General features: G+C 35.6%; 3 protein-coding genes across 4 annotated transcripts; 1 reads left to right on the forward strand and 2 right to left on the reverse strand.

Annotated features, from left to right (window-relative positions):
- Nucleotides 1-1633: 1633 nt before the first annotated feature.
- HEB1 (ARM repeat superfamily protein) lies at nt 1634-11286 on the forward strand. Its single transcript, XM_039025223.2, has 5 exons — nt 1634-3014; nt 3519-3983; nt 4079-5137; nt 5494-5659; nt 6180-11286. The coding sequence occupies exons 1-5, from the start codon at nt 1908-1910 to the stop codon at nt 7142-7144; spliced, it is 3762 nt and encodes a 1253-aa protein (XP_038881151.1). The 5' UTR covers nt 1634-1907; the 3' UTR covers nt 7145-11286.
- SHR (GRAS family transcription factor) lies at nt 9046-10927 on the reverse strand. Its single transcript, XM_039027653.2, has one exon. It carries the CDS (start codon nt 10925-10927, stop codon nt 9449-9451), a length of 1479 nt encoding a protein of 492 aa, XP_038883581.1. The 3' UTR covers nt 9046-9448.
- A 5942-nt stretch (nt 11287-17228) lies between the features above and the next one.
- On the reverse strand, nt 17229-21630 carry PUB49 (plant U-box 49). 2 transcript variants are annotated; one of them, XM_090311739.1, is made up of 11 exons: nt 21252-21630; nt 21072-21134; nt 20833-20936; nt 20482-20573; nt 20288-20377; nt 20112-20187; nt 19625-19998; nt 19147-19403; nt 18775-19063; nt 18343-18428; nt 17229-18210 (listed from the first exon to the last, which is right to left on the reverse strand). In XM_090311739.1, the coding sequence occupies exons 1-11, from the start codon at nt 21377-21379 to the stop codon at nt 18168-18170; spliced, it is 1602 nt and encodes a 533-aa protein (XP_090167865.1). In that variant the 5' UTR covers nt 21380-21630; the 3' UTR covers nt 17229-18167. The 2 variants fall into 2 exon arrangements, with proteins under 2 accessions (XP_090167865.1, XP_038883358.1); XM_039027430.2 differs by having other exon boundaries at nt 18321-18428.
- Between the last annotated feature and the right edge of the window lie 4808 nt (nt 21631-26438).

Below are 26438 nucleotides of genomic sequence, written 5' to 3' on the forward strand. Positions count from 1 at the left end.
GGTTTGTTAGCTATTTTGAGTGTGGAGAAGGGCAGGATTGTATTATTTTGGTTGAAAGTTGGTGTTGTGATGCATCCTTTGGGAGATGCATTATGATAATGAAGATGGGACTGTGAGAGATTTGTTTTGGTTGGGATATGGTGGGAGAAGTTAGCCAATGAGATTTCTGACAAAATGGTGTCAGAGGCTCCACATATGATCCCTCTTTTAGTTATGGTTTGTAATGGAAACACTGACAGTGCTTGATGACTACAGAGTGTACTGTTTTTCCCCCATGGGAATGAAAACACAGGCACAGGCAATAGAGGAAATTAAGTATCCACAAAAGTCAGAGAGCCAAACTTCAGTGTTAAGATTCCATCAATACCATTTCCACTCCTAAGTGGATTGCTTTTCTTGTGTTTTTAACCCATCCACATTAACATTGGAGAAAACTAACATGGTGCCGAGTTGTTTTTAAGTCTAGAGCTATTTAGTATCAGTTTGGAATGCGTACTTATTTGGTTGGAGTTAGAGGGAGAGACAGAGAAAGAGGAAACGATGAAGTTTCTTGATAAATGTGCAAAAGAGAGGAGGAGAATATAGAATTTTTTGATAAATATGCAAACTTCAATAGTGAATATTATTAAAAACATGTGTAGTTCAGTTATTCAACACTAACTTAAGAAGTCCGTGGGCAAACATCCCTTCATTAACTTTTGTTAAAATATATTTTTAGTATTAAGAAAAAGTAATAAAGAACAGTTTTTTTAGGACAAAATAAATAACTGCTTTCTTTTAATGTATTCCGTTGAGTTCAACTTTGTTTTTGATCTTAGTTCAATTTGTTCAAAGTTATTATATATGGAACTGAATTTTGGTAAGTAAACCAAAATTATGTCTAAAGAAGAACTAAATAATTTAATTGACTCGTCAATTTTCTTCAATCCATCATGTAAGTTAACTAATGCTTGTAATAAATTGTGTACATTTTTTTAGAAACCTATTGATATCAAAACAAATAAAGAGTTAATTTTATATTTAATATTGATGAATAATGGCAATGTTAAGAGTTCATTCAAGTCTTGCTCTAATTACTATTGTAGAAAGAAAAAGGAAAAAGTATATTAAAGAAATTTCAATGAACTTATTTAATTAGGATATGTATGATGTAAATTAGAAAGGAAAGGATATTAAGATCTCAACAGGATAGATTAATTATTAAAGTTCACTTCTTTTCTTCCGGGATTTAGATCTTCCCATCATTCATAGTAATGTAAGGAGCAAAAACATTGTTTTTATCTTAATTTTATAATTATATTTGCTGGCAACTTCTTAATAAATATATTAATAAAAATTTAAGGGGCAATTGTATATTTAGTCCTAAAGTATTAATAGATATAATATAGTATAAAATAATTTAAAGATATAGCAAAAGTTAGATCTAATTAGCTATTACTAATAGACTTGTTTATTGGAGTTACCGATAGATTTCGCTATATTTGTAATTATACCTAAATTTAAATATTTAAATAACCTCGAAACTGGGCCGGGCCAAGTGTAAGGACGTTGAGAACGAGTCAATTTTGGGACTGATTCTGGTCCATCACTTTAAAAAGCGCGCGAAAAAGTTCAATTTAAATTTAGACGAGACTAGACGCACGTGTCCGTTACGATTTGTAAGAAGAACGCGCAACCGCAGATCAGAGTCGAACAGAGATGGACCGTCGTGGCCATCGTTTCTCCGTTCACGCCGTTGAATTCTGAAGCAGAATGAAGTGATGCTCCTCTGGTGCCGGACGGAAGTAAGTAACAGCTTTCCCTCAGTTTCAGTTTCCGGTTATTCTGTTTGAAGACAAAGGAAGAACTTCAACTCCAAATATAGCAGAAAGGGATATCGAAACAGATATCGTAATAGTCTGTTCTCAATGGAGAAGAGGTTGCGTTCTTCTCTTGAATCCTCGGCGGAAGAATTCGTCTCCTCTGCTGTAAAACTTAGCCTCAAGTCGTCAAAGCACACACTCAAAACCCTAATTCATGGCGTAAAATCTTCTTCTGGCTACACCTCCTCTATTCCTCTTGCCCTACAACCTCCTATTTCTCGCGCCATCGCAACTTTTCAGAATCTTACTGGCTCCAATTGCACTAACCCTAATCCACAACGCATCCCTAGCCCCTCCAACTCCCCCCAGCCTCCTTCCACTAAACGTCTGCGACGATCTTTGCGACACTCCAGAACTCGGGAATTTGAAGGTTTAGAGAGTAATGGGTCAAATGCGAACTCACGAAAGGAGAAAGTTCTGGGAGAGCTTGAAATTCTGTCGTACCTTGTACTCTTATGCATTTCGCACCCTAAAAGAGTATTTTCTCTGACTGATTTACTGCCGTGTGCTCGGGACTTGCATGATAATTTGATTATATTTGAGTCGGATTCAGTATTATCTACGGAGATTGCTAATTTGTGCGAGGAATGGTGGAAGGAGGACTTGCCGGGGCGAGAATCTCTGATCTCTCAGTCACTCCCTTTCCTGCTCTCCAGATCGTTGACGCTAAAGAAGAAGGTGGATGTGCACAAGGTTTATATGCTTCGGGAGGCATTTTCTTTGTTTGATTTTGAAGACGAGAGTATTGAAGATCTGAAATTTTTGCTAATTCGTTGCGTTATTGCTCCTTTGTATTTGAAAACCGAGGATGGTCGTCGATTTGTTGCATATACTTTTGGCTTAAGTCGACAGCTATTGAAGGAAGCATTGGCAGTTATTCGATCCCAAATTCCGTTTGGGAGAAAATCTATGTTGGAGGGGTATGGAGACATTGTGTTTCGTGCTTGGCGAAATTCTGAAGAAAATACAAGGGATGAAATCGAAAATGGATTTTTGCAGGGTTTGGTGGAGGGTGCCATTCACGCGAGCACAAGCGTATTTGCTGCTTCAATTAGAAGGGTTTTAGGAGGGTTTATAAACCAGCGAACGGTTGATGGTGTTGAGAAGCTTCTCTTCAGTCTAACTGAGCCTGTGATATTTCGATCACTGCAGGTATTTCTCTCTTTTTAATATGTTCTTGTGAGTTGTAACATTCTGAGATTCAGTAGTCTGCATTCATCATCTTGTTTTCAGTAAACATTTTAGAAGATGAACTAAAGTGTTGAGCTTTAAGGTTTTGGTTTTAAATTTGTAAGTGTTTTAGGCTTTGTAGTGAGGTCTCAGTTGTAGCAGGTTTTATGTTCATAGCCTATTGTCCTAATTTAATAGCTTAAGCTTTTTAATGTTCTAATTGATTTAATTCACCGTCTTTCTCACAAGTTGAAAGTAAAATCATTTTCTTTGAAATTTAAATGTCCAATGTTTATGATTCTTGGAGGGATAAAAGAGATATCAGCATGTTGTAACCTTGTTCGTGAAACTCTGACAACAATGAGTTAATATAGTGCAGCTTCTATTGTGTAGTTTACTCAAGGGATTCTGCTTATAGTTGGAAGTATATAAACATTAAGCTTTGGTCAGTATGTGATTCTTATCATCCTGCTGAATTTTTTGTAGGTTGCAAATTCAAATGTTCGTCAAAATTCATTGCATCTACTTTTGGATGTGTTTCCTCTTGAAAATCCTGATGCTACAAAAGAGCTGAAAGACACATTGCTTGATAGACAGTTCTTTTTAATAGAGAAACTTCTCACGGATGAAAGTCCAGATGTGAGAGTTGTAGCAGTTGAAGGTTGTTGTCGCATTCTTTATTTATTTTGGGAAATTATCCCTTCTTCAACCATCACAAAGATCATTACCAAGATTTTTGATGAAATGTCACGTGATATATCCAATGAAGTCAGGCTTTCAACATTGAATGGCGTAATCTATTTGTTTGGGAACCCCCAATCTCATGAGATTTTAAAAGTGATCTTGCCAAGGTTGGGACATTTGATGCTGGACAATGCTCTTTTGGTAAGAGTAGCTCTAGCAGATCTCCTCCTCCTTATCAGGGATGTTCGTGATTTCCAGTTTAATAAGGTAAGGGTATCCTATAAGTCTATAACTATTTTTTCTAGTAAAAATGCTGCAAAGGTGTGTTTTTGTCCATAATGTATTCCCGAATCTCTCTGCAGGTTGTCAGTTTAGATGTATTGTTAACTGTACTTGCACACGATCAACCCATTATTAGTCAGAAAATTACTAGATTGCTGATGCCATCGTATTTCCCCACCAAAGTGTCAACTAAAGAGGCATGCAGCCGTTGCATTACACTTATAAAAAGATCTCCCATGGCTGGAGCAAGATTTTGTGAATTTGCTGCATCAGAAGGGGCATCACTTAAGTCCATTGTGGAACTTGTTCGAGCGCTAATTGATTTGGTTTCGTCCTCTGCCAAGCTAGATGAAAATTACATTGATGGTTTACTTCTTTCAGCTAAATACCTTTGCAGCTGCATTTCGAAGGAGCCATGTTACAAGATCGATCTCAAAGATTTGTTCACCGCTAAAAAATTGAAGAGCTTGCTCTTGGTAGCACAATCTAGGTGTGCTCGATCTTCTTTATTCAACATCTTTTCCTCATTCTCTCCTGATGATTTTACGGATCTTCTTGATGAGTGCATGCAATTACTTACAAACTGTCATGGATTATCAGGAGACATAGAAAAGCAAGCTGAAGTGAGGTCTGGCCATAAGTTTTTTCAGGCTTGTGATGCATTGGACGTTATGTTTGAAGCCATGACATTGATACTGCAGAAATCTGCATATCGTTGCCATATTAAATTTGGAACTGAAATTCCAAAGCTCAGTGTTTCCTCTGGAAAGAGAAAGAAATGCAAATTATCAGGAAAAATACTATCTAGATTAAAGCATTTTGGTGGAAAAAAGTCTCTGAGCTTTGAAGAAGACTACTTTGTTGCAGTAGGAATGTCGTGGCAAGTTAAAGATTTGCTTTCAGATGAAAAAACAAAGAATGCTTTATTGAGTTGCCAGACTATAGAGACTATATTTCTTAGTTTAAAGGTCATCTGCGAAGTTAGTATTGTGCAATGCGTCAATTATGACTTTATGGATGTATCTCCCGTTCTAGCATATGCATCTCTTGCTTTGCACATGACTCTTCAGAAGGCCGGCCAATATATCCCGAGTAATAGTGGAACCAAGAACAAAATTCCAGATTCTTGTAGTTCAGAGGCAAGTGCTTATTTAATGTTAGTCTATAAAACCATGCTTAAGTAATAGCCCCTTTTCCGTTGGATAATAGAATGAAATGTATGTGGTGCCTTAAATTGCAATAGATATATATTCCAATCCAGATCTCTTTTCCTTCCACCTTAAATTGCTTAGCTGTTTAGTTAATAACTCCTGTTTGATGAAAATTGGAAGTTTTATAATTTAGATCTTATTCTAGTTGAGGGAAGTGTTTAATGCAAAGTTTCTTTTTGATTAAGTGGGCCGGGGCATTTCAATTGAACTGTCTGTTCCACTTTTTTAGCTTTACAGTATAATTCTATATTAACGGACTCTCAATTCCTGTCATTCTTCTGTAGGAAAAATTGGAGACGACGCTTGATCACTTGCTTGAATGTGTTAAGAAACTGTACGTGTCAGATGATTCCCCTGATGAAGCCAAGCAAGATAATGGAAAATCGACTCAACATGTAGATCAAAAGCTGAAGGAATCTGGAACAAATCGATCTCACTCCCTTCGGGGAGGTAAGCAATTCTCCTGTAAATTCTACTCTTGAGAGTGTAAAACTTTTTCAACTAATACTTCAATCTAAAATGATACCTGAACGTCAAAGTATTTGTTTTGTTAGCATTGAGCTGACAGGTTGAGATGTCCTGATGCTCCATAACTTAATTTTTTAAATTGAGCCGACAGGTTGAGATGCCTTGATACTCCATAATTTAATTTTTTAAACAGTTCCAGTTAATATGATTATGATTATTGTATTAATCCTGGTAATATCATTCTGATTTTGAATTCTTCAGTAATCACAGGGATAAACTCAAAATATTAAGACTTATAGGTTTCCTTATTCTTGAAGTTAGGTCAGATGATAGTATCTACTTAGTTGATGGAGACAATGAAAAAGAGCCATGCATCTAATTGTTTTGGGATTCAAGTTTGAAGTAAAATCTTGGATTTTTTGAGATGCTTTTTAGCATGTAGACTATTACTCTAAACATGAATGGCATAAATTGTTTTTGACATTTGTAGTTATTCATGTAGGATGTGTTGATGCTTCAGAAAAGACGTTGAAGCAGGTGAAGAACCTTATAGCAGTCCTCAAGTTCATTGTTGATGCTATTTCCATGGGGTTTCTTTCACAAAAGTATGAATTGTGCTTGAAATTCGCGTCAGAGTATATGCAATCCATCACGTCGATTTTAGGCCAACATGTTTACAAAGATATTCAAATCGATGCGGAAATGAAAGAAATTTTTCTGTGTCTAAAGAGCTCGTGGACCTATGCTGCCAAGTTATTGGGTGAAATATCAAGACGTGTGGAAGATTCCCTGTTGACAGAGACTTCAATTCTTGGTCATTATTTGCTTGATTTGATTGCCTTAACTGAAGTACACTTGGGGTCTGCTTATGCATCACGTCTTGTTGCAGTGGCAAAGGCTTGGCTTCCTGATCTGATTTTGGCGTTGGGAGCCAGTTGCACAATGAGACCTGTTGAAGGAGAGGAGGCGTACATCAACCTTTTTGAGCAGACCAAATTCTATTTTCCCTCATGGTTTTCAATCGTTGGAAAGATTGAACTTTCTAATACGAGTGAAGATTCTGCCGAGGAGGGGGACGACGATGGATCCTCCAACAAACATAATTCTTCCACATTTAAGAAATTTCTGAAGATGATTGTCACATTTTTGAAAAGAGATCACCACATTTTGGATGCAGTTGGAGTGATTTTTATGGTTGGTTCAGAAGTTGGGTTGGAAAGAAAGGATTTTGGGCTGGTACTTGGACTTCTACAGTTTGTGTGCCGAAGCCTATACAGTGCTGACGACAGAGAGTGGGGTGACATAATGTTGGCTTCATTACGACGTTGCTACCCTCAGATAGAGAGAGAAATAGAAGAATGTAATGGAGATGGACTTTATCAATTAGAGAAGGCAAAGGCTTTGCTTGAACCTATATGGTTGTATCACATTTTCGAAACTGGTAAGCTTTCAATGATGAATGAGTAGACAAACCTTATGTTACTTTTTATCTTTTACTTTTCCTGCAAGAAAGTTATTCTTCAATGGTGAAGCTGAGATTGGCTAAATCAGTAGGGGTTTAAATTGGTTAATTTGATTGAATTGAAGTTGAGGATATTGGGACCAAAAAGGAAGCACAGCCTGCACAGCCCATGAGGTGACTCGTGCCCTTTGACAGTCGACAGACTATTCATATGGGTGGGGGTTATTCCACAGTTGATAACAAAAGTAGGAAAAGGAAAAGAAAACTGAGAGCCAGTTTTCAACGTCGTGGTGAGGAGGTTATTGGTTCGGTCCCATGAAGTGAAAACTGAAAAGTAACACAATTAGGCATCTAAAGGAAAGAGCCAGCAGCAGCTTTAAGGCCACGATATGGACCAGCCCACATCAACTTTTATAGAATGTGTTGGAAGAGAAGATGCGATGTGAAGCGAAGACTTTAAAGTGTCAACGATGAAATAGAAGTTTGCATGTAGTTTTCTGTGGCTCCTAATCCTTGCCTCGCGCTTCATAAACGGCTGGCTATTCAATTGAGAAAAGACTAGTCAGAAAATGGTTGAAAGCTTGAAAGTGAGGCTCAGGTATTATTTATATATAAACGTAGTTCATCAAATACGCCCTCATCTTTCTATTTCCGTATTTTTGTAATTTAAAAGCGAACCCCCCCATCTTCTGTGGGCCAAAAGCAGCATCAGCATCACCGGTGGAAGAGCTTCCTTTTTTTTTTCTTCCCCTCTCCCCTTCATTAGTGGGGGCCATAATGTAAAAAGCAAGAAAACTGAGGAATTAAAAATAAAAATACACACACCAGAACAGAACCACCCTCCTCCCTTCCTCTGTCAATTCCAATATGAAAGATCCTAGACTTTTCAAAAGTTTTGTAGCAAAGGAGAATAGATATATTGATAGAGAGGCAAATGAAAGACAACATGAGGGCCACTACAACCCATTTGTGCCACTAATGGGCGAACACCTTTGCAAGAGATTCCTCCAGAGACAGCTCAACTCAGCGGCCGTCCTAAGATTCCAAGCCCTCTTCCTCAAAGCTTAAAGTTCCCTAAACCCCATACCTTCTTTTCCTCTTCTTTTTATTACTTTCCAATTTAATACCATTTAGCTTGTTTCTTAATGCCATTTTGCTTCCTGTTATCATCTTACTATATAATCTTTCTCCACCAACTCCACTTGTAAAATTGGACCTCTCTTCTCTTCCTATTGAGACGATTGTGGGGAAACTTTTCGTTTTAATAATATGATTCTATATAAGTGGTCCATTTCCGATGCAGTCCAAGTATCTTACACTTTTTTAGAACAAAAATGTAACCTTGCCGAATCAATTCTAGCATATTTTAATGGATAAGATATTATTTAAAATGATTTGATTTCTTATCTCCACCTTTTCTAAGATATTATTTAAATTGATTTCCCAAATATATTGCAATTTTGTAGAGAAATAAAATACCCTTAGCCTAAATCAACTCAATTTTAATTTGAAGATTCAATCTCTCATCTACAAAATAATTATATTTGATTTTTTATTGGATTTATTCACGGGTGAATCATAATTAGGCATTTTTTAGGCAACAAATGAAAATAACTAAAATTGTGAGTTATATTATTATGCAGATTCATATAAGTTCAAGTTTTGGATGCATTAAAAACATCTTAAAACTTAGTTCCCTAAGCCTCGTGGTTGAATAAGAAGGAAAATGGATTGGTTAACATGCTTACCTATTGAAGGAAAGAATTATTCTCTAAAAATTTATATTTATAAGGAGATATCAAATTTAAAGCCATTTCTTTCAATTCTCATGTAGAATGCAATAGGGATAATATGATTAAGAATTTAAGATACGTACATTGGGAATATTACTGATTTCTTGAAGTTATTTTTCCTCAAACCAAAATATTCATTAACATTTTGCTCCTACCATTAACTTTACATATATCATTTAAAAAATTACCATTAACTTTCCTTCTACATGAGATGCGTTGTATCCACGAAGATGCTTCTACAATTTGAAATGGCAATTATGTAAAAAAAAAAAAAAAAAGAAAAAGAAAAAGTTCATAAAAGAGGGGAAATGATGACAAATCAATCAAGAATTTAAATGTACCTCAATTCTATTAAAATCACTCAAATTAGATAATTTAATTTATCTTGCCACCTTTTTTCCCATCAAACACGGCCTTACCGAAAAACTCCCCCATCCTTCAGACACGTGCAAAAAGTCATTGAACCGAACCGAATCGAACCGGACCGGACCATTTTCATGATCCAAGTATTGAAGGTCAAGGTCTCCATGCACTGGCCCACACCACCGGCTGCTCTTTCCACGTCAAGAATATTCCGGCGACGTCCGAGCTCTGTGTCATTGCCCATCCTTCCTTGTATCTCCTCAACAGCGCCCTAACGTCGTCGCACACTTCGTCGCTGAACGTCACCGGACTGAATCCGTTTCCATGCAGCCGCTGAGTCCACCGCGCTGCCGATTCCCGCCTCTCAACCGAGTCCGCCGCCGAGCAAGCCACTAGGTCCACGATTGCCCTACCGGCCGCTCTCTCGAGCATCAACCGCTCGTTGCTTGTCCTCGAGAAACTCTCGTCCAATGTCTCGAAATAAACCCTAAACCACCGCAAACATTCTTGAAACCCTCTCATAAATTCAATACCATCGACGCCAACGTCGAGATCAGCTTCCTCTTCTATCACCGTAATTATCCGCGGCCGTAAACTTCGGAAAGACGAAATCAAGAAATCTCGACGGTTATTAATCGCCGCCACGGAACGTAAAGCTCCGACGCAGTTAACGGCAAGTGCTTCGTCTTCTTTAATGTCTAATTTGGCAAAGTCCAATTCCGAAAGGTCGCCTGAATGGTAAAGCGCATTGAATTTAAAAGGTACGCCCATAAGCCTTGCGAACTTTTCCATTCTTGTACCTATTTCTTTCATTACTTTTTGAGATGCGGCAACTCCGGTCCCACCGCTTGGTTTAGAGGTAACCACCGTGGTGAGACGGAGGTGCGGCGTATCGTCGGTGCGTGTTGCAAGAGCTTCAAGCAAAGTAGGCCATTGAGTGCAATATGTATTACTGATATCGATTATATGTAGCTTGGATTCGCCTTCTAAAGCCTCAATTAATGCGCCATTGCAAGAAACATGGCCAAAAGTGGTCCATGGGCTAACCTCCTGAAACTTGAGCATGACTTTCCTAGTTGATTCGAATGAGCATGTTTTCTCTGAAGCGGAGGCCAAAGCGCGGTAATTACGGTCGCCGGAATCTGTCATACGGCTAAACAAGGCCTGCAGGAAATAGGCAGCCAGCTTTTGATCCGTATCTCCATAGGGAGAGCTAAGTTCGTTTAGCATCCACATGAGCTGCTGAACGCGGGCGCTGTTCCTGTCAGAAATAGCCCTAGCGGTTTCAAGCAGGATATCAGGGGCCCACCTGCCGGAAAATTCAAAGTTGAAATCCGGAGAAGGGGAAGCGAATGAGAATTGATCGATCGGAGTTGGAGTGGTGGAGGCGGTGGCGGTGGTGGGGGTAGCGGTAGAAGGTGGGTGAGGATGATATGGGTTATAATATTGTCTAGAATTACTAGACGATGAGAAATCTTCGTCATCCATGAGAAGATTGTAGCATTCTTCGTCTTCGTGTTGATGGTAATGATATTGGTTTTGTCTAGAAGATCTAGAACTGCTAGAATTAGTTCTACTGGAATTGTAAGATTGTTCAGATTGAAGATTGACAAGCCGAAACAAGGTATCCATTTAAGACCCACATAAAAAAACTGGGAATCTCTTTAGTTTTTTGGACATAGAACAAGAACAACAAATTGTTATGGGAGAAAGGATGAGAAAGGACGGAAAGTGAAGGGAGGGGGGGATATGTTTCTCCAGGGCAGGAAATTAAGGTGTGGTGTGTGAATTATTAACTTGTAAGAAAGATGGAAGCAAGGAATCCCTTTGGGTTTTTTTAATGTTATTTGTGAAACCCCTTTTGGTGTAATCGATGAGAGAAGAAAATGAGAAACAATGCCGAATGCTTCTCAAAGCAAAGCTATGGTAAGTGGTATTCTTTTTATGGGCTAATCTCAAATGTTAATACCCATATTGACCATTGATTGTTTGGGGATTCTGTTGTGTCTCTAGCTAAGCTTAAAAAGAAAGAAAGAAAGAAAGAAAGAAAAGAAAAGAAAAAAAAAAAAAGAAAAGAAATAGAATTGTTGGGTCTGACAAAAAGATGATAAAGTGTGAGAAAAAGTTAACCACGTCTAGATCATTAATGGTGTTAGTGGAATTAGCTTTTCATTGTTTTTGAGAAATAGAGAGAGAGAGAGAGAGAGTTAAAATTACAAGTTGGAATTGGAATTTTTGAGTGGAGGCAGGCGTGCCAATTGGAATTTGGGTAGTGAGAAAAAAAAAAAAAGAAAATAACAATAACAATAACAATAATAATAATAAGAGTAAAGCTGCCGGCGTGCATGAGCATCATCAAACCCACCATCATTTTACCAAACCCACACTCACATTTCTCTGCCTCCTAATCCCTCTCCAAACTCTGCCCATTATTATTCTAACTTCCACTTTTCATTAACCCATACATTATATTGTCGTATAAATAATGATGTTACTCTATTACCAATACACCATTCCTCTTCCCCAATTTCCATGCCATGCTTTTAGTTTTACCACTTTTTTTTTCTCATTTTATATTGATATATTTACCATTCTTCTTCTTTCTTTATCTTAGGCCCTTCCTCCAAATAGCCCCAACCATTCTTCTTCTTCTTCTTCTTCTTCTTCTTTTTTGTCTTTGGCCCCAATATCCCAACTCCACAAACATTCATTCCTTCCCCATCTTCAACTATTCTGTCCTTCTTCACCACTTCCCAGTCCACCACATTTATCTAGAAATAATATTGTCTTCTCTCTCTCTCTCTCTCTCTCTAGGTTATAGGACATTTTGTTTTTATATTGGAATCTCCATTTTTAGATATGAATGTGCACTAGAGATTATGTATTGTTGTGAATGATTCGTGTGTAGTAGTGATCGAAAATCTATGTGAGAATATGTATTGTTATTCTCTGCATGAATGATTAGGTCAACTCCATTTTTGGTGTCTGTTGTCCTTCATTTTTAGAAATATGTTCTTTTTTCCAGGATATCATCATTGCTAACAGAACCCCATTTCCGTCTTATTTCACACGCACACAAATTAAAACAACCTTCATTCTCATATTACTCATCTCCCACCCCCTTTTTTTCTTCCTTTCCATTATATTTTTCTTTTTCTTTTTTTTTTTGTAATTTTCTTTCTTTATATCAATTCTCTGTTGAATTTATTTTAATGCTCACACGGTTTTTTTTTTAGTTCCATAATTATTCTGTTTGAGACTAAAGTGGCTCACTAAAAATGCTTTATATGTTTTACTTGAATAATTTTACTTTCTTTTTTTATTCTTTAAGAAAAATGAATAATTTCTTAAAGCGTATTGTGAGACGACAGAGAATTTGCATAAAACCATTAGAAAACTTTTACAAATGAGAATCATGTCACATAGTTTAAAAGTTTCAAAACCAAATAAAGATAAAAGTTCAAATTTTGTTTCTATTTGGTCCCTATAATTTTAAAAGGTTTGAATTTTATGCTTCAATTTGTTTCTAAAGTTTTGATATAATCGAGTTGTATTTGGTTCAAATCATAGAAAAAAAAAAGAAATGATGGGATAGTTAACGTAACATGTTGATTATAATTATATGGATTATTATTGAGCCTAGTCGCTGGTTGTTAGGTACATTGTTGTTGTTGTTAAATAAGTTGAAGATGTCCAAGTGAAGAGGTTGATGGGGTTCTTGTGCCAAGATGAATATTATTCTTTCTTTCCCTCTTAACATTCTCTCAATTCTCTTAAAAACTTTCCTTAGCACGCTAACTGGTAATTAAGATGTCGTTTTTGATGCGTGAAGACTAACGGTGTCTTTTTTAAAACAATAAATTATGAATGACTTAATAGAAACAAATTCATTCTTATTTATTTTTTGAAATATTTTTTTTTTTTTTTTTTTTTTTTTTTTTTTTACGTGAGTGATGAGAGTGTGATGCATAAAGATTACCTCGAATGCACACAAGTATTATTATATTCAAACAAAAAATATTTAGGTGCATCGTATCTATCTTTGTGCATTTTACCCAATTGTCCAATCATAATTTCTTCTTATTTCTTTTTTTTTTTTTAATATTTGAATGACTTTTTTATGTGAGTGATGAGAGTGAGATGCATAATGATAGGTACTACTTGGAATGTACCCAAATATTACCCTATTCAAACCATAAGGACCAATTAATATATAGGTTGAAAAACCAAGTCCAAAATATAATGATGATGATCGTTAGTATAATAATAATAACAATAATTAGTTGTCTAATGGTAAAATAGGAACATGAGTAGTAGGGTTAGGTGAACTGTCTCATGAGATTAGTCAAGATGCACAAAAACTGGCTTACACTCATATATATAAAAAAATAACAATAAAACCATAAATAATAAATAAAGGCCATTCATGGAAGTAACAACAATTTAGTTTATAAATTTTAGTTTGTAACAAGTCACGGTATTTCCAAATTTGTTACAATGTAATCTATCTACTTTTGAACTTTTAATAATTTAGTGCTTGAACTTTAATAAAGATAATTTTTTCGTACTTTATAATGTGTCATGTTTAGTCTTTATTGTGAAAAATATTATTAAGATTTACAAAATTAAAATTTAGAGATTGAATTGTTACTAGACCAAAAGTGATTTTTAACAAAAATAAATTACTATTTTCAAATTTTGAAACAAATATAGTTCTTAGAAGTTTAAAACTTTTGTTAGTGTATGAATTTACACCATCCATTATGTGCTACTTAGATAAATATCGTGTGTAGAGATATCCACGGGACAAGGTGGGTTAAAAAATGGCTTTCCCACTTCCCGTCCCCTTCAAATTTTCCACGGAGATTGGGGCGGGAATTCCCATGAAAAATTTGCAGGGATCGGGTTCCTTGTGGAGAATTTTCACCATTTAATTTAAAAAAACAATTAACACAAATCACTATTATGAAAATATTTTTATTAAATGGTTAACATTGATATAATTAGTTCCACATGGACAATTAGAATTTAAAGAGAAATTACTCAACATTTTCAGGTTGAAGGAAATATTATCTGTCAAATCATTCATATACATAATTTAAATTGATTATAATTCAAACATATCCCCTTTTTTTAAACTTATTCAAACATATTCATTATTTTGATTATTAAACAATAAAGTTTGAAAGTTAAATATAATATTTATATAATAAAATAAATAACATAACATTAAATTGAGAGTCCAAAAGTTAAATTATTTTTTCTCCCACTCCCTCCCCCATACCCAGCCTAAACGACAATTCCCGCATCGTGAGGCCATCCTCATTTTGTGTTAGACTTATAATTTTATTAATTAAAATTCTAAACTTTTATAAAAAAATTATCTTAGATTTCCAAGATTTTCTTTGAAAATTGTCAACACATTAATTCTAATCATCAAATTTATTAATTCGACATTTGAAAAAATCTACAAACATATAAAAATTGAATGCATGAATAATTTTTAAATGTAATCTTAATAAATTTTAAAATTTAAGACCGAAGATAAATGGGTGCAAAAGTAATTATTGTGTGTGGAAAATCGTGGAATTGCATTAGTTGAAGGGGAAATGGATGACTCTCATGCTGACGACAGCTCTTCAACAGAAACATATAAAAGGGAAATAAACAAATTTCTTGAAATTAATTTGAAATTGCATATGGTTTGGATGTCACCTAAAACACTACTATACATTACATTAAAATCATTAAACCACAATGAACACAAAATCTCACTCCATTTTCTCAATAAAATAAAATAAAATAATCTCACTGCATCGCTCATGATAGAAACTTTGTCTTAAAAGTATGGAAAGCATTGCAATTTATTATTTTTCTTAAAAGTGACGACCAACCCTAATTTCGTCAGCTTCCATGTAATTTTAATTACATAATCCTAAGATGTTAATGGTATTTTTATTTAAATATAAAAGATGTTAGATTAAGAAGAAATAGTTGAATATCGATGTGACAATTACAATATGTAGCAGGCCATTCTAAATATATATATAGTTTTTAATTTTTAATTGAACTAAATGAAGTCTTACATATATACGTTTGTCAAAATAAGCTCAATGTTACTTACACGATATAATATATTTAAGTATGAAAATACTTCTTATTAAATTTAGGAGTTACTTCGATGAAATTTTAGGCGCTTCTTATCACTAATATCATGTTTCCAAAATATGATAAAATAATATTCTCACAATACATAGGATATGGGTTTGGATCGATAGTACAAAACTTTATACCAGTTGAGAGGTCGATAGTACGGACGATTTTTTTAATCAATCATCTAATGAGTTAAATAGTAAAATACCTTTTTAGTTTACCACGTTATATCCTTGGTATACGACTATCATCTTGGATCAATAATTTTCAATTATACCACGTTATTAGCCACCCTAAAGTATTAACCAAAGTTTATAATATTTATAATTATATCCTTAAATTTTTAAATTTAAAAATTAAGCCTTCACCTTCACCTTATCCAAATGTTAAAATATTGGACCCTTAAATGTTACCGAAAAAAAAACTAAAAACAAAAGGTCTGATTAGTTTCGTTCTATCAAATCTAAAAGCAGCTCGATCAATATTTAGCTAATAATTAATTGCTATTGTTAGTTAATTATTAGCATTTTGCTTACTCCATTGGTGAACTAACATATTTGACTAACATCTTTAACACATCATAACTTTGTCAGTTTCCAGTTATCATATTCCAAATTTTATAATATTTTGTAATTACGTGCGTAAGATAATACGTTTTTAAGGGTAGCAACATTGGACCTTGGTCAAAAGCCATTTTATCCTTACCTTCAACTTTTAATTTCTATAATAAATTAAAGTACAAATTTCATCTATAACACGTCCCAGTGACAACCCAATAGAAGTCAAAAGTAACCAACATCCTTCTCTTTTACTTTCCATTACCTAAGAATTCCAAAGAGAAAAACTGTTTTAAAGTTTTTTTTTTTTTGGATTCATTACCATTTTTATATTTAATACTTAGATTTCAAAATATTATATTTTTACTTTTGAATTTTGTACATAGTTTTCACTGGTTAGATTTAAAAATATCACATTTTAAAGTTTGATTTTCCATTTGGTCCTAAATTTAAAGATTTTATATTTCATTTGTAACATCTTGTGTTAACACATACAATGTATGTTAAATTTATAGTTTATTCAGATATGGAAAAAAAATAGAAGATTATAATTAATATATCAAATAATTTTTTATAGAGTTTGACCTAAATATTTTTAACTATTTGAAAAGAGAGAAAAAACATAAATTTATAAAGGAATTATTGTCCTTCAAACATATCTCCACTATTGGACCATCTACGCAAATACATCTCCACCATTAGATTGTGATATTTTATGGTCTAGACTACATCCGTACAAGAAACCACTTTGCATATAACTACCTCGACCCAAATAGTTGTGACAAGACAAAATAGGAATTATGTAAAGGTGTAAGGAACCTCCTCATATCCCCTTCTGTATATAGTATAGATTATTAATTTTAAAAAGTAATTCAACTATAATTAAATGAATTTTCATTAATTTTTGACAATATCAAGATTAAATTAAACTCTCACAAGATAATTATTTTAAATTAATAAATTGAAAGTTAACACCAAACGTAAAAACAAACCTTAGTCAAAACTAAGGGTAAAATTGTAAAAATCAGGAAACCAACTTACCAAATTGAAAATAAATTCAAAAGAATCAAAACTCAAGTAAAAATGTTATATTTTGAATCCATCGTATAGAGATTAAGCTCAAATCTCATGAATAAAAAATGTAAAATTTTGAAACTTGAAAACTATATAAAATATAGGGGCCAAATGAAAAATAAGCTCAATCTCATAATAAAAATGTAAAATTTTGAAACTTAATAACTATATGGAACTATATAAATTACCAAAACTCAACATAACAAATAATTTGACCTAAAGAATAGTCGTCTGCTGCAACCAGCGAAGAACAGTGTAAGATAAGAACTACAAATGACTTCAAAATATGTCCCTCTGTGTGGTAAAATAAGTGGGATCAGTTTGAGACTTGAGATCAATCAACGACAGAAAATGACCAAAGTAAGATTCCACGGAATCACAAGATAATTTAGCAGTGTTGGATACGATGGAAATAGACCTCTACTTAGAAAAGTATCCATCCAAACATGACTTATTGGGGGAAGTTTTAGAGTGCTCCTCGTTCACTAACTCACAACAGACACTATTTTTTTGGCAGTGCCCTCTTTTACTTCCAGGCCAATACGTTGAACAAGAAAAACAGCTTTGGAAAACAAATAATATTGCAAGAAGAGGAGCAGTTCTTGCATCTGGCAGTTTATTTTTACAGCACACTGTCGGATAAAGAGGATTCATATCTGAATTGTGCTTTACTCCCTTTTTCCCTCTCTCTCTCTCTCTCTTTGGGTTTTGGAAGAGGTGGGGGTTTCTAGGCCATAATCTACAAACTCAAGAGTTTGTGAAATGATCTTTTGTCGTCAGTAATGGATTCCAATACTCAATAGGTCAAAGACATCCTTTTTTTACAAGCTCCCCTATTCAATAACTTCTGTGATTTTAACACCACAAGAAAACAGTGACTTAGGCTAGATTGGAAAACCGATGCCCTTTTCTAAATTGGCAATTATGGGACTCTTACCACGAAGAGAAGTCTTTGAATTCTCCTGCAGCTGTTCTTTTCTTCGCCGAGATAGTTTGTCTTAGACTAGCATCAACAGCAGGGGGTTTGGATTGGGCATTTCTTGCTTTCAGATATTTCCCTACACCACCACCGGCAGCTCCGTCTTCAGCTACTCCGGAGCCTGGGTTGCTATACCATGATCCAACCTTATCCTGAAATGAAAGCAAACATACTCATCTGAGCTCATCAAATGAGTTTTTCAAATAATGAAGTAAATACTATAATAAGCTTCAATAAGGGTCATTGGGTTGTGGAGACAAACGTTTTCTGCATCCTCCACATACTTCTCGTCTTTTTGCTTTTCTTCCTCTTCGTCGGGTTCTGAGTATGGATTCACAAAAACTGTGACGCTTGTTATCTTGATCTCCTCCTGCACAAGAAAGATGAGATGTGTTGGGTGTTGGGTTAATCACGGTAGGATGTAACTTTGAAACATCTAGGGGGATATTAATGTCCAAACATTGGAAAGAAACAAATTAATTTTTGGCTATCATTCCATAGAGATGTCGATGTAATCTCAATAACATGCTCAATCACCCACGCACACAGAACTGACTTAATTGAACTTTAAATTGGAGGATTCTTAAATATTTTCGAAGTGAAAATAGGGAAATGCATATAAACACATCCAACGACAGAAGCAGGTACTGGAAATCACATTGACGCTAAAAATGAAGGTTCATAATTAGTAATTACAAAGATAATATTGAACTGACCAGCGGCCGATCGTTGTCATCAACAGGAACCTTTTCCATTGCTGCCAAAGCAGTCAGCCCACCGACAACACTGCCAAATACAGTATGCTTGAAGTTCAAGTGATTGGCAGATTTGTAAAGAATAAAGAACTGAGAGCCATTAGTGTGTGGACCACTATTCGCCATACTGACAATACCCCTTCCAGAATGAAGCAACTTTGAGTTAAGTTCATCTTTGAAGGGCTTTCCCCATATAGATTCACCCCCTCTCCCAGTACCAGTTGGATCACCACCTTGAATCATAAAATTCCTACATTATCACATCTTCAACGGGTAAATACGCCAGATAATCAGATTATCATTATTAAACTGCAGTGGGCAGTACCATCTTACCTAATACTTCTATGAAAAGCAACTCCATTGTAGTAGCCATTTTCACACAGTGTGATGAAATTCTCACATGTCCTTGGAGTAATATCACAATGTAGTTCAATATTCAAATCTCCATGTGTTGTATGCAACTGTACATATCCTTTCTTCTTTGGGTTTTTCTCGACCTTGATATATTCATATTCATTCTTTGTAACAGGGTCGTAAGATGTAGATGTGAAGGACCTGGATGCAGCACCAGTAGTGTAACGACTCTTCATCTGTAATAACAACTTGTGTTAATATATCATTTCGATGCCAAAAAATATTACAAAATCCATTGTACCGAGAGCACTGGTCTTCTCTTTAATATAAGTACCTGAATTCTAATTTAATCAAATTTTTTGGACAAAAAGATCCAATTTGCTCATCGAAAAAGCATATAAATGAATTATGAATATGAAGGGATGGATCTAGAAATAAATAGTAGATAACAACTGACCATTTTAACATTCACTGGTGCCCTCTCACCGGCCATGTGCATTGCAATTCGAGCAGCAGTTTTTTCACTTGGTGCAGCTTTCGCAGCAGCTGCACTTCTTCCATGCACTGAGGCAGATGCAGCATCCACAATACTAAATGCCTGCGTAGGTTTATCCTCTCCTTTTGCATTCTCCTTGGAATCCTCTTTAATGCGTGACCTAGCAGCTAAAATTGCAGCAAGTGCAGCCGCCCTTTCTTTTTGTGCCTTGCCTCCACCTCCCCCATGAAGTGCAGTTTGCCTTCCCTCTTCGGTTCCAAGTTCCTGCAGCATCTGCTTGATGTCCCCCGACACATTTATGTTATATGTTGGATCTGATTTCATTTTCTGAAGTTCTGGGAAAAATGGAAGTTGGTAAAGTGAGTCATGGTGCACAGGCAGGATGGAATTAACACACACACACACACACACAAAAAAAAAAAAAAAAGGAAAATGATCTGTAGCTCACCTTCATCATCAACTTTCAGGCTATTTTTCACATGATCAAAATCCAGGAGAACCTTACTATCAAGCGCAGTAGGATTCTGCAAATCAGCACTGAGTTTGAGGAAGTGCATAAAAATGAAATTTTTACTATCAGGTCTAGAAATAGTTGACAATGGACAAACTCTGGAACCCTTTTACCTGAATGGTTATAATATCTCCCCTACTAAATGGTTCATCAGTGAGAAGCTCCTTCCAGTTTTTTGTCTTGATATTTAATTCTTTAACTGCCTATAAGGTGGAAATATCAGAAAATCGAGCATGAAGCACCAAGTACTTCAAGAAGAAGCAAGAAAAGATCACTGAGAATGAGAGCACCGCAAAATACGACGTACCTCGTAGCAGAAGACATTTCCAGTGGTCTTTATAGCAACTATGTGAGTGAACTCGGTAAAAACTTTGTTTAGTACAGGACATTGGAACTCGCCTATATCAAAGCGATAATGCAGTAGGATTATCCACAACAAAAAATGTGACCTTCCAAAGCATATAATTTTGAATTATGAAAATATACACATTCTGAATTATAGAAATATTGAACTTTAAAACACATCACTGAACTCTAATCACATTGGTAAAAACCTATACCAGAGCCAAAACAAAGAATTATTTGATAACCAGGAATATTATGCATTCATATGATTTCTCAAGGCAACATAATGCTTAGGTTTCAAAACTAAACCAACCTTCAGAATTCTTGTGGAAAGTCAGCGGAATTAGTTCCTCCTGCTTCAAGGGAGCTCCAGTAACAGGATTTTTACCATACTTTCGAATATAAGGGATGATATTCCTGAACCCGAGTTCCAATATTGAATTGAAGAACAATCAATTTACTTATTTCAGGCACATAAAGATTAAAAAAAAAAAGAAAAGAAAAGAAAAGAAAACCAACACAGCAAATTACTGTGAATCTTGAAAAACTTACATGATCTCGAACACGCTGCCATCAGCGGTACATACAGGGTCCTCGAAAGGTGTAAATGTAAGCCTGCAATTAAACTGCAACTGTTAATTCAGGAGAGATGCACGAACAAGAAGTAAATAACAATTCTGTACAGGAAAAGAATGATAAGTAAGAGGAGATTAGAGAAAAATGAGGAATTACGCGCAGCAATAGAAAGGAAGGCGTTTGAAAGGGGTTTGAGAGTCCTTGGGTTTGGCGCCACCCCATTCGGTGGCCCATTCAGTTTTCGTAATAAACAGACGGTCTTTACTGTGCTGTTTTTTCCCCATCTTCCTTTGGCCCTTTGAGCTTCGAACTCGGAAGCTGGCGAATCTCTGCAATTAGGGCTCCTACTTCCACACCGATTCAAAATCCAGACGAGGTTACCGAAGCTGACTTTTAGCCGACATGTCGTCTTCCTAATCCTAATATACGACAACAAGGCGGCCTACAATTCAAATCGACTTATCGGTTTGGTCTCTCTAGGATGCATTGCAAGATAAATTTCAAGTCTCGTCTGTCGTGTCTTATCTGATTCTCAAGTCTTTTGAATTTAAAAAAGTGTAGATTTCCAAAAAAAAGTTTAGTACAGGGAGTAGAGATGTCCAATTTTTTCACAAAGACGAGCCTCGAATGGGGTGAGAATTCCCCGATTAGGGGGAAGGGAGTATGAAAAAAGTTTTACGTGATGGTACGGGGAATGCATTCTCCGACCCCGCTCCGTCCCGATTAGCTTATACATATTTATTTAGTATAATTTCCTAATGTCATGTTATTATTGTTATTATATAAATATTATATTTAAATTTCAAATTTGATTATTTATTGGAAAAGATAATGAGTATGTTTAAATTGAATATTTAAATTTAGATTATATATGTGAATAATTTGATTTATATTTATTTCTTTCTACTAAAAAAATTAATTAGTTTTTTTAGGTCAAAATTTGAGCAATTTATCTTTAAATTCAAATTGTCATGTAAAACTAACCATAATAAACAACTTAGTGATAAAGTTAATTATTTAATTACAATTTGCGATTTAAATTAATTGGTTTTTTTACAAAAAAAAAAGTAATGGGGAAAAATTCTCCGCAGAGAACCCGATCCCCGCGAATTCCTTGTTAGGAATCTCGTCCTGATCCCCGTGGAAAATTTCACGAGGATGAGGAATGAAAGGAGGATGGGGAATGATATCCCCGACCCCACCCCGCTTCGTGGACATCTCTAATTGGGAGTATAATAGTAGTATTTTCACTAATGTTTAATAGATTCATGAATTTTAAATTTTGTATCTAATTAGTTCTAAAATTTTCTATTGTATATCTAATAGATCATGATATATTGATCTATTAGATAAAAAATTAAATTTTAGGGGAAAAATATCTTTTGGTCCCTGAGTTATGAAGAATATGTGCATTTAAGATGTTCTAAATTGGCCAGTTTGATTCTTGAGTTTTAAAGAATAAGTTAGATTGAAATTGAAGATGGCGGATGCTATCTCGCATTTGGCTTTTTGACCCTATTTTGGTCTTTTTTTTTTCTTGTTTTTTTTTTTGCCACCAAAATAGTCAAGCTTATATCTCAAAATACATTTATCAGCCACTAAATGAGAAACCTGAGGAGACTGTATAAACTTGCCTACCGATTTTGCCCTTGAGTTAGGTGTTGTGGTATTTGATGTAGTGGAATCGGACGAGATCCCTTTTGTATGGACCATTTGAAAAGGTCACAGACAAGTGGCTCCCGTCTTTCTTCACTCGAGGTTTGTGCTAGTTAGTTCTGCAGTAACCAAACTCGAGCTATCTAAATTATTGGATGATGCTATGTGAGGTCGATGCTTACATACGCACAGAGCATAGAATGAAGGACTAATATCGAAGGAACTCGAACAAGAACAAACGATTGAACTCGAATGATGAAATCGTTAAGGATGCAATAACCCAGAAAAAGAATGTCCCTCTCTAAATAAAATCTTTAAATTTGAAATTAAAAAAAGTTATAAATGATTACATAGCAAGATGACATGGAAAAAAAAATTATTTTTTAATATTTTCCAATTTTTCTCTCCTCCTGACTATTCTACCATTATCAATGCCAAAATTTATCTCCAATTTGGAAGTGGTGACATTTAGTAATGAAGAGTGTAACAATCCCACCTCCTAGGACTACTAAAAAGGGGATCGTTACTGCATGCATGCATAAATATTCACATTGAGGCAAATAAAGTAAAAATAAACTAGAATAATCATGATTTTGAACTGCTTTAGGTATATAAGAAAATGTTCTGCCATTATCTCAAGATCTTAAATCGTTCAACTCGGGCAATCTTTTAACATGAAATAAATTATATATATAAAAAAATTATAATAAAACCATGAATGTAATAAAAACAAAACATGAGAAAATATAAAGGGTCAAATGCGGAAGTGAAATCTGGTTCCTTTAGCACTGTCACGGATTCCTCTTGTCAGTCGCCCGAGTATCCTTGCCCTTACCTGAAAAAATATATAAAGATAAAGGTTGAGTATAAAATACTCAATAAGTGATCCCATTATCGGGATCAGACTATGCATCCACGAGCAAAGAAAGATAGCCCGTGGTTCATACAGCTACATCGGTTTTTTTTATGATGAAAGAAAAACCAAAAGACGTATTATCTTGCCTTGAAACGCATGTCTACCGGCCCGTAGGCACACCATCAAATACGAAAATAACATGAACGTGAACCCATCGACTCATGCATGTCTAGTGGCCCTTAGGCACACCGTCAAATATGGAAATAACATGAACGTAAACTTGTCGATTCACGCATGTCTAGCAGCCCGTAGGCTCGCTGTCAAACATGGAAATAACATGAACGTAAACCTGTCGGCTCACACATGTCTAACGGCTTGTAGGAACGCCGTCAAACATGAAACATGAAAAAAAGTAACATGAACGTAAACCTGTCGGCTCACGCATGTCTAGCGGCCCATAGGCACACCGTCAAACATGGAAAAATAACATGAACATGAACCTGTCGGCTCACGCATGTCTAGCGGCCCATAGGCACACCGTCAAACATGAAAAAATAACATGAACGTGAACCTGTCGGCTCACGCATGTATAGGGGCCCGTAGGCATACCGTCAAACATGAAACTAGATCCGTAGGTCATCTGAAATAAAACATGCGACAAGGCGAGACAGTAAACCGCTCTACTAGTCTATTCATGCATTATATACATAATATTAGTACTGATTAGAAAATTCGAACATGCTCATAATACTTATAACTATCATGCAACAAGCAAAACATAATGATAAAAATCATGCTCAAGAGTCCACTAAGTAACTTTATAGGTCTAATCTAGGTCGTCTGGCACGAAGGCACCAGTATAGTACCACTTACCTCAACTTGGTCTCAAAAGTCTGCACAAATATTTTCTTAATAGCCCTTGGATAAAACTCAAATCAACCCTAAGACATTAACCACAAGTTTAGTTTAGCAACTATGGCCTAGGAAGTGAGTCAAAAATTAAATAAATCCTCAGGGTCCAAGTTCAAAGGATAACCAACCAACTTACACAAGACTTACCCAACTCTAAAAATATTCCGTCGAAAAGAATGGTCTCTTTTTTGATAGTAACGCCCCAAAGATAATCATTTTCCAAAATATATATACTTATATATATTTTTCGATGGGGATGGTGGTGGCGATGGCGAGGCGACGCTGGCGTTGACAAAGCAACAATGCGGCGAAGCGGCAGTTAGCGGTGACGGCTAGGGTTTGGAAAGGAACGGAAGAAGAAGATGAAAAAAAAGAGAAAGGCGTGTGGGCTTGAGTTGAGAGAGAGAAAACTTATTTCTTTTTCTTTTTCCTTTTCTTTTCTTTAACCTTTCCACAAGTATATATAAAAAACTAAACTTTTTCCTTTTTCCTTTAAAAAAACAAATTCCCTAATCATTTTCCAAAATATATATACTTATATATATATTTCTTTTGAAAAATCTAATAAACACATTTAATTATCTCCATAGATAATCAAATCTCCAAATGCAAGCCAAAATAAAACTCAATTAATTCTAAATAATTAAATTATATTTTAGCTTAGCCAAAAACATAAATCTCATATAATTTATCTAAGTAGCCAACATAAAAAAAACTTAATTACAAAATAAATCAGGATGTTACATTCTAACCCCCTTAAGAAACTTTCGTCCTCGAAATTTTTAATCCTGAAAAAGCTTGGGATAAAGCGCTCTCATGACGTCCTCACGTTCCCACGTTGCTTCCTCGAACTGATGATTCTGCGAAAGAACCTTCACCAAAGCTATCTCCTTGTTGCGCAAAACTTTCACTTCCCTGGCCTAGTTTCGAATGGGCTCCTCTTCGTAGCTTAGGTTCTCATTTAAATGCAAAGGCTCATAATCTACAACATGAGATGAGTTTGCTAAGTACTTCCTCAACATGGAAATATGAAAAACATTGTGAACTGCAGAAAGAGATAGGGGCAAGGCCAGCTGGTAGGCTACAGGGCCAACTCACTTTAAGATCTCAAATGGCCCGATGAACCGAGAGTTCAACTTACCCCTCATGCCAAACCTCAACACCCCCTTCATAGGTGCCACTTTCAGAAACACCTTTCCACCTACCTCAAACTCCAGATCCTTACGCCTAACATCAGCGTAACTCTTCTGCCTACTTTGAGCCGTCAACTTTCGAGCCCTAATCTTCTGTATTGCCTCGTTCGTGGTTTGTACTAACTTAGGTCCTAGTAATTTTCACTTACCAACCTCATCCCAACATACGGGTGACCTACAACTCTTCCCATAAAGGGCCTCAAACGGTGACATGCCAATGGTTATCTGGTAACTATTATTATAGGCAAATTCTAGCACACAAGCACGCAACATATCCTCCAGTGTCTGGTTTAAACGCTCAGTTTGACTGTCAGTTTGTGGGTAAAAAGCCGTACTAAAATCCAAACGTGTACCCAATGTTGCCTGAAGGCTCTACCAAAAGTTGGAGGTAAATCAAGGGTCTCTATCAGACACGGGGATGCTGGTACCCTGTGCAATCTTACCACTTTTTCATATACAACTGAGCCCACCTATTCACTGAATATGTAGGCTTCCCTGGGATGAAATGTGCCAGCTTAGTGAGTCTATCCACTATAACCCAAATTACTGTAAAACCCTTTGCGGTTCGCGGCAAACCTACAATGAAATCCATCGAGACATTCTTCCTTTTCCATTCCGGTATGCTCAAAGGTTGCAACAAACCTGCTGGCTTTTGTCTTGGAGCCTTTACCTGCTGACACACCAAGCATTTACTGACAAACTCTGCTATCTCAACTTTCATGTTAT

Source organism: Benincasa hispida, chromosome 3 (assembly GCF_027475165.1).
Source record: "Benincasa hispida cultivar pf3 chromosome 3, pf3_genome.v1.1, whole genome shotgun sequence".
Lineage (NCBI taxonomy): Eukaryota > Viridiplantae > Streptophyta > Magnoliopsida > Cucurbitales > Cucurbitaceae > Benincasa > Benincasa hispida.